The following is a 9,457-nucleotide window of genomic DNA, read 5'->3' as shown; positions in this document are numbered from 1 at the left end:
TCCAAAAAAAGATACTAAAGTATATATATAAAGAGAATAACTTTAAAATTATTAAAATCTTTCACCATATCCATGCGTGTATATATATATAAAGAGAATAAATTTAAAATTATTAAAACCTTTCACCATATCCATGCAAAACTACATATTACTAAACTTGGCATCCTAAAAATGATATTAAATTATTTATTTACTATTTTCGCATGGAATAAATATTGAAAGATAGGATTCGAATTTAAAGTCGCAATTACTCTGATAAATCCTATAAATAACAGTGGGAATTTTATTTGTTTTGATCCCATCCGTAGACTCGAAGAGAGCGATGGAGAGGCGAGTTAGCTTTTGGGTTGTGATGGCCGTTGCGTTTTTTGCATCTGCCCATCCTACTCGTGTCAATGCTCGACTTCTCACTCTCAAGGGTGAGGAGCCGTCAAATTCACCGACCAATGAGATTGGTCGGATTTTACATGAAGTTCCATTCGGTCCAAATCCAGAGGAGTCGCCAAATCCACCAATTTCAACTACTAGTGAGATTGGTCGAATCCTACGTCAAGTTCCAACTGGTCCAAATCGTGAGGAGTCACCGGATTCTCCAATTTCAATCGCCAATGAGATTGGTCGGATTCTACGTCAAGTTCCAACTGGTCCAAATTCGGAGGTGTCGCCGGATCCACCAATTTCAGCCGTCAATGAGATTGGTCGGATTTTACATGAAGTTCCATTTGGTCCAAATCCAGAGGAGTCGCCAGATTCTCCAACTTCAACGGTAAATAAGATTGATCGGATCTTACGTCAAGTTTCATTCGGTCTAAATCCAGAACAATCCCCACCTTCGACAATTTCAACAGTCGACGAGATCGATCGAAATATCCGGACCAGATCCAAAGGAATCTCCGCTTCCACCACTTTCGGCCATCGATAAGATCGAACCTTAAGTTTAGCCAAATATAGAAGAATCCCCAGATCCAAAGGAGAAAATAAATTAGTAATGATTGAAAAAATAAATCCAACCAACTTCTTACTCTTGTAATTCTCTTTTCGCCACCAACGTGCTTCTCCTCTAGCTCGATCTGCCTCTGTAACTCTTCTCTACACGTCCATTTAATAATCATTTAGTCATCATTCACATCAAAATCATCAATTAATCAATAATGAAGATAACTATTCTCACGACACTAAAACCCAACTCAAGTTTAAACTTTTTTTTTGTTTACAAGGTATTTAAATCTTACAAACCAACTAATCTTTAGATGTAGACATCCTTCACTAATTGTTCATGACTTTTAAACACTAATTGCTTAGAAAAAACTCAATCACTCACCATCGCTACCCATGTCTTAAGTTGCAATGATTAGCAAGACACAAATATATTTCTTGATTTGATCAATAAACTTACAAATGTATTATTATAACCCTATAATAGACTCTAGAAAAATCTTAATCCACTTTATTAATGGATTGAGATTTGAAATCCACAAGCAACTTAAATTATTTGCTAATCTCGATCTAACAGGTCTAACAGAAGGTTGAAGAGATTGAACAATTTATAAAAATTTATACCTTGCGATTTCTTTAAGCACAATGACTAAAATATTCAACTGTACATAGTGAAGCCTATAAAACAGACGACGCATGGATTATTAAAGATTGATTACACATGGATCATTAAAGATAAGCTCCGATTCTTTTATGTTGTCACAAAACAACATTAATGACTTCTGAAGGCAATACAAATCTTCAAATGAGTTACAACAGTACTGATTTGCAAAACAAAGGGGGGGAAGGCCACTCACCACTTGAAGCTAGCAATATCGATAGGTAATGAACACTGACCAGAGGTAGGGGTATACTAAGTTGAGGTTATGTAAGATGTGATCCTGCAAACAGGATCTTGATGGGAAAAATGAGCCAAAAATTAAAAATTCCCTAGAACTAGAAAATCCTAAGTTTAAAGAAAAAAAAGAAACTCCAGTTTTGAATCAACAAAATTGAGAAATCGATGCATCTCACAGTACAAGAGCAGCCTTGTCTTGGGAAATAAAAGGAAGAGGACTTGCTATCAGAGGCTCATAATGGTCAGCCCCGGCACCGCACCAACCTGTATTTTACATGCAGCTTTTGCTTAGTACTTGCCCAAGGAAGAACCTTGCCGAATTATAAAACATGCACTTGTTGTAATGAAAACTATAGTCAGGGCGGAGCAAAGCATTTTGCCAATTGATGTTCACAAGGAAACTAGATTACAAAACGGTCCATCATTGATTGAACCATCTCACCATCAATCTAACACAACTTGTCAGTGAAGTGCTCGACTAATGAATCTCGTTTGCTAAAGTGCACAATGGATGAAGTTATCATTTGTATCACTTATTGAGTCAAAGGTCTAAAGGCCAACTGACCGAATAGAATAGATGATTTTAAAAATGTTCTCATGTAATTTTTCAATCATGATAAATTTCAAGGCATTAGACTAGTCTATAACCAAAGAGATAATTAAAGAAAGATGAACTGCAGTAACAGCAGTTTAAAGTGCAGAAAATATGAAAAGTAGAACTGCGACAAACATCAGGAACTCACCATAAAATTATGGTAGTAAAAGACTGTGTTCTGTGACCAATTGATCGTGGAAATGTGAGAGGTGTGTTCTGTGATTAATTGGTCACAATGCGAGACAAGTGCATCTCTTGATTTTATGCATCATAGGAACTGCATTATTAGTGCCCCCAACATTTTGACCTCGAGGAATCCATATAAACACAAAAGTCTAATCCATTTCCAAATGTTTCCTAAGAATAATTTGTCAACATTGCCCCAGTTTGTTACCTTTATTCTCATTTTAGTATACCGCAACTATAACTTCTTAGTTTGTTTCCCCTTATTCTCATTCTCGTTCATCCTTCTTTATCCTGCAAGCTTATGTGCCAGTGAAGCTGCAATTAACATTTTAATATTTAAGGGTGGTTAAAAATGTTCCTTGTAATTCCCCAAATGCTGAGAAGTTACTGTTTTTGTTCAATTGGTGATGAAAATGTGATGCAGGTGAATATCTTGATGCGAATTGCACTGTTAATGCCCAACCTTTGACATTGATAATCCCATTTAGAGACCAAATTCTAATCCAGCACTTTCCAATTGTTTCCTTAAAGAACAATTTGTCCAATTTGCCTAGTAAATCACTGAAACTATACATTCTCAGTTTGTTTCTCTTATTCTCAATCTTGATCATCCTGGTGTTTCTCAACAAAGCTTATATGTCAGTGAAGTTGCAATAAAATTCCAATATTTAACGCTCAGAAACCATAATAGCTCCCTAAATATTTTGAAGTATTGGCTGCCAGGTGCATGAAGTTGGTCTTCAATTCAAACATAAGAATGCAGATTAAAATTCAAGAAGTTAATTCTTATACAAGGGAAATTGCAATATTTTTTATATTTTAGGTCAACGTTCATGATGTCTCTCTAAACAGAAACACTTGTTCAAGTCATGATTGCTATACATGCAAAAGTGAACTTACTAGTGTAAAAAAATGCTGCTGGCATCTTAACTTTCAGAAATTTTTTAATTGATAGTGTGAGATGAATGAATTAAGGAAAGCCACCAGAAGAGTAGATAATCGAAACATAAAATTGGTAGCACTAGGGAACATGCATTTTACCTGTTCCCTTCATAAATAAGAAAATTGGAGGTTCACAAATTGGACCCCTTGGACAATGAGGAAGGAAAAAAACACAATTGTTTTCATCCACCATTGCATCTGCTCCATGAGCCTGAACCTGTAAGTTTAAAAAAATATCAACAAAGCATAAGAGGGAGAACTGGATGATAAAGAAAAATGTACAAACTGATAGTGACAACCGCCACCTTTTTCTTTCTATTCTCATCAAGATAGGACTTCACGTTTTACGATAATAGTTGAAGTTGATTGACTATCCACAAAAGCTTGAGCTATTAAGCTATTAAGAAACAAACCACTGTATATTTATATTTTGGACCACCACTTGTCCACGTGGGACATTCATGCTCATCGTGACTGAGATATAGACCTAGTTTTTATTTGACACAAGTATGATTTGAACCATAACTTTTTTTATACCAAATTGAAGTTTATGGTTAACCATTTATCCTAAAACCTTCTTATTAGGAAAGGGACCAATTCATATTTATATAATGGATTGACATGCTTGTTCATATGGGACCAATGAACGTGAAGCATCCTAGATTCAACAATAATAAATATAGTATTCAAAACCCACCACTTTTGAGGTTTGTTTCGTGTAATATATAATCCTACACACTTGGCCCAAGCAAATGAATAATGATCAACCAATCTGCCTAATTACTTGAGTGAAAAAAATCAAATTCTCAGCTACAAAACAATGAGATGCAAATATAGAAATTATCATTAATGTAAAATGTATAGTGAAATGGATTTACATACTAGAACAGCAAAGAGTTTCAAAGAACAAGTATATCATTTGCTTGATACTTACTACAAAGACTTCTCGTCGAAATTCTGTAGCCAAACTCTCAATGGCAATATCATCGCCAAAAGCTGCAGCATGGCCATTACGATTCTCAACAATAGTCAGCAATCCCTCTTCTGTATACTGTAAAGTAATGATATCATACTCATCTTCTGGAGAGCCTGAGATCGACATATACTTTGCCCAACTTGGCCCATCATTTATGGTGATGCTTCTCTCCTTATAAATAGATTCTGCTGCCACTTCCCTTTGGAAATTCAAATAGAAAATTAGTTCAATGGCAAGAAAGAAGTTCATGAAAAGCGTTCACTTCTTAATCAGTGGCATAAAAAACTTATTTCAAGAATTTGGTTGCATAGCCATTCTAACTACAAAAAGATTCCGATGAACCAACAATCAAGGAAAGTATAACTTTGCAAGAAATGCTAATGTTAATTAAAAGCAAATAGATAGAAATACTAGAAACAGAAATAGTTAGAAATCTGATGATTGAAGCATGTATGCAACAGTTACAAGAAATCTAGAGAAGGAACAAGATGAACAAACATACATAAAGTTCAAGATAAGAATGTATCTCCAATTTCACAATATAAATTAAATAAAAATTGCTCTAATTTCCCATGACATTTTTCTTTCATCACCTGTCGGTTTGACTATATAATCCCAATCTAGAATAATAAGGAGACATGAAAACTTTTTAGAAAAGAATCTGAACAATTTGGATGCACGGGTCACAATGGTTCAAATAATTAAACTCAAATTAACATGTTGTAAAGGAATAGAAGTGAGATCTGCCTTCAAGCTCTATGAAGATTGCTTCTTATGAAGGGTGTCCATGTGAAATTATTTCCATACTATATGCAACCATTTCTTAAATTTTCATGTGTAATTGTTTTTTTACTATGTGCAATCATTCTATACATTGTGGGTAAATTGATTTTTGCAAATCAATGTCAACAACAAATTTTGGGCATACACCAATGATAAAGAAGACACCTTTTGGTACTTTGATACTTGACTTTTTTTTATCTACCCCTCCATACCTGTGTCAGATATCCAATACTCAGATCCTAATACTTTAAGTGGGCACTTAGTATTTCTATTGATCACATGTAAAAAATTCTAAAAGTGTCAGAGTCAAACAAAAGTAGCCTTGTCAAACACTCAGATTCAAACCCATATCGGATTCTCGTACTTGAGTCCAAGTAACACAGCTTTCATAGAAATCTCTTTGAAAAGGGCCATTAGAAAAATGCATCCACCTTCATCCAACCATAAATAAATTTTCATTAGATGAATAACAATCATATTAATAACATCAACCAGTTCCAGGAGTCATCACCAGGTTGCACCACTTTACACATCAACAGCCAACATCTATGTATACATGCATACATTTATTCACATCTGATCACATATGTGTAGACACACGCGATCAGGTGCGAATAATGTATAGATTGATGTGTGGCGTAAATCTCTGAAACTGAGGGCTAGCAGGTGCCAGCTATTGTACCTTCCTAGTCTATCCCCATTCCTAATACAATTCCTCACAGTGACAGATGAGGTTTTACACGTTCTCGCGATAAGATTAACCAACTAAGCAGAAATTGGAAAAAAAAAAAAAAAAAAGGTTTACTCTTGATAAAGACCTCTTCAGCTACTCGATAGCAAATGCTAGGCATCGAGAGACGAATTATCAATAACACACGAAATGCAAATAGGAAACTATAAAATATAAAAATGAAAAAAAACCTGTTTTGTTCTCAAGACAGCATGATATATCAGATGATAACAAAAATAAATCGAAAACATATGTTACCGAAATCAGTAATCAATTATTGATAGGTTCTGATCAACATTTTGGCAAAACGATAACTGGAATATATTTGTCAACCATTGAGAAAAAAGACAAACATCATGCAAGAATAGAGAGGTTTTGGACAGATCTAAAAGTTTTTTAACCTTCAAACAGTATGGAATATTGCCAAAAGGTCATAACCAGAAGAAAAAAAATACCTTTGCATCCCCAGATCTACGAGCTCCTGAATCGAGGCATCCAAGGTCTCGCGGTCGTCCTTCCTTGCAAGGAGCTTCAGCTCTTGCACCACATGTATGCCCCACCCAGTCTTCAGATCCGGCGAGTACAAGTTACGGATCGCCGCATCCGCCGCTTCCCTCGCTGCCCCGTCCCCCGCTCGGTAATCCTCAAGGAAACGCCGCACTCCCCGCTGCCGCAGTTCACGGGCGCAAGGCGCCTTCGGCCCCAGCACTCGCCTCGCCGCAGTGAACAAGCAATTCCCATCCGCCTCGACATCTCCGCCGTGCTCCAGACGGAAAGCCACCCCGGGCGCCTCAGCGTCCCGCGGGTTCTTCCAGAAGACCCCCCGCGCGTGGATCTTCTCGAGTCGGCGCCGTTGCTGCTCCTCCAGCCCGGACACCGCGGCCCACGCCGCGGCGGCGTCGGCCGCGCACGTCAGATCCGTCGCATCCGGCGTCGGGATTGCAGTGGGCCCCGGCCACTGGAGCTTCGGCGATGGGCTTAAAGTTTCGGCCAAGGCAGCTGAGTCGGATAGGAGCTTTCCCATCTAGGGTTTTGATCTCGCGGCTCTCTCCCTCCCTCCCCCTGCTTTTCTTTCTTTCTTTCTTTCTTTCTCTCTCCTCAGTTCCTGCAACGAGAGGAGGTTACAAAGAGAGGGAGAGAGACGGGGGAGTTACCGTTAAAAGGATGAGCGTGGGGAAACGTTACACGCAAGGAGGAGCGACATATGCTAAAATGCACCGTCGGGACAGGATTATCGTTGAGGTATCCGTTACTAGGTTGTTCATTTGACGTCCTCGATTCCTACCCCTAATTATCACGGGACAGGAAACGTTTTTAACAGACGATCTATTGCGGCAAGACAACTGGGACCCACAGTTAAGAGTATAATAGACAAATAAATCATCAGGATTTCCAATTCCGTGTTTGTAAAGAACCAGGCGACCGAAACGATGGTCACAGTTGGCCGCACGTGACTTTGACCAACTGGCGCACCGTAGCCGTTTGCCGGGCGATGTTTTGGTCAATTCATGCGCCTCCTCGTGAGTGGGTGGAGGACAGGTAGCCACGTGCCTTTGAGATTCGTGTCAGGTGGTACAATGGACGGCTATGGATTTCTGATTGTTGGCTGATGGACGGTGAGGATGATTGATGGCTGGCAGAAACTTCTGGAATAATAGAAATGGCTCCAGAGAAGCTGTTTGTTTGCTCTACTTAAATTCTAATAATAATTTTTGTTAACAATAATGTAAAAAAATCGGAAAATACTAAAAATGACGATGGAAAAAAATTAATATTATACGAGTAATTAACCAAATGTGAAACCTTGATTAATGAGCTGTTATCAAAATGGATTAATTTCTAAATTTATTTGGAATTTTTATAATTTAATAAATTAAGCAAGAATTTTAAATTCCATTTTTATGGCAAATAAAAAATACTACTTAATATGGTCTGTGGTTTTCAAAACAGCTAAAATATTACTATATGACTTTTTTATTCATTAAAATAATATTATTTTAAACCCAACAGCTATTGATTAGTATTTATATTTGATGCGGCGGGAAGTACCCGATTAATCCAATTAAGCTTGAGTCAAATTGACCCCGATTCAGATTAAACTAGTCTTTCAGAATTCAACTCCAGTCAATTCGGCACATATCCAACTTGAGTCAAGTCAATCTAGCAAAGCGTCTGAGCTCAAAGTCAGTCAGTTTGAGTCATGTCCGAGTTAAATCTGACTAGTTGGATTTATGAATGGGCTTAACTTAAGTTTCGCCCGAGCTCAAACGTGACAAGGCAGTTATACTGTTATAGGCGGTTGTTGTTATATATATATATATATTTTTTTTTTTTTGAATATGATTTAAGCGTTGAAGGAATTATAATAAAATACGACTTAGCCGGAATTATAATAAAATGTAATTTGACCTTTCTTCTAATCTCTTCTTAGTCGATGGTGGCAGTATGTCACTTTGCGTGATTAAAGCAAACTCTTCTGTAAAATGGAATTCACCATCTTAGCGGCTCCACACGATCGACCCCATGACCATCTGTGAGAAGGTAAATCGAGAAACTGCAGTTGGTCACGACGTAGGAGGGTATTGTCTGACTTCGCCAGGATTCGAACTCTTGCCCTCTTCTACAAATCTGTTGTGTTATAACTAACTCAGCTATAATTCATCCGATTAAAGCCAACTCGATGGTTGCCAACTTAATAACGGTTGAATCTGATAACAGTCAACCCTATCGAAGCCGATCCAACAAAAGTCAGGTTCGACAAAAACCAACCTAAAAGAACCATCCAGACGTGCATCCAACCTCCTAAAAGAGTTTGACTGTGGATATACGGAAGACTTGAACCTCAGATCAATCAATATTATTATAAAACTATTAATTTGGTACTTCATAAATTTTTATAAGAATTTATAAAATAGTTAAAAGGAACCATTATCCAATTTCAAAATTCTAAGAAAATTAGCACTAAAATTTTCAATTTTAACAGATTAATACAATTCTTTTAATTTTATAATAATTTTTTATAATTTAAGTATTCAGCTTTACAATCCGAATCTTCTTCGAGATGATCGCTAGGTCCAGTTCTATATAAATTTTTTATGGATCATTAAAATAAATAAAAAAATATAGATAAATCTTGATACATAATTTAATAAAATCATAAAGTTTTTAAACTCCTGTATTTCAACCCTCTAGAAATCAATTAATGCGCCCAAGATTTTTTTTATAATAAATCTAGCATATTATTAATTGTGTGCTTTTAATGCGTCAAATGTTTGTGCGTCAATTAATTGTTTAAAAAAAAACATTATGTACTATTTACAATGTACTAATTTTGGTATAAAATTAAAATTATTCATCAAATTTGTGTTACAGTTCTTAAAACATTACCAGCAATTATCCCTTACCAAAATA

The 9,457-nt window shown here is 36.6% G+C and overlaps 1 protein-coding gene across 1 annotated transcript; it reads right to left on the bottom strand.

The window, feature by feature from the left end:
• Nucleotides 1-1,665: 1,665 nt before the first annotated feature.
• Nucleotides 1,666-7,138, bottom strand: LOC141817190 (uncharacterized). The gene is made up of 4 exons (XM_074704854.1): nt 6,502-7,138; nt 4,492-4,732; nt 3,657-3,774; nt 1,666-2,098 (listed from the first exon to the last, which is right to left on the bottom strand). The coding sequence occupies exons 1-4, from the start codon at nt 7,068-7,070 to the stop codon at nt 2,007-2,009; spliced, it is 1,020 nt and encodes a 339-aa protein (XP_074560955.1). The 5' UTR covers nt 7,071-7,138; the 3' UTR covers nt 1,666-2,006.
• Nucleotides 7,139-9,457: the final 2,319 nt, after the last annotated feature.

Source organism: Curcuma longa, unplaced genomic scaffold, assembly GCF_044706935.1.
Source record: "Curcuma longa cultivar G26 ecotype Majalengka, Jawa Barat unplaced genomic scaffold, ITB_CL_G26_1.1 contig_19581, whole genome shotgun sequence".
NCBI lineage: Eukaryota > Viridiplantae > Streptophyta > Magnoliopsida > Zingiberales > Zingiberaceae > Curcuma > Curcuma longa.
The sequence above is the reverse complement of the archived record's forward strand: the minus strand, read 5'-3'. Positions and strand labels throughout refer to the sequence as shown.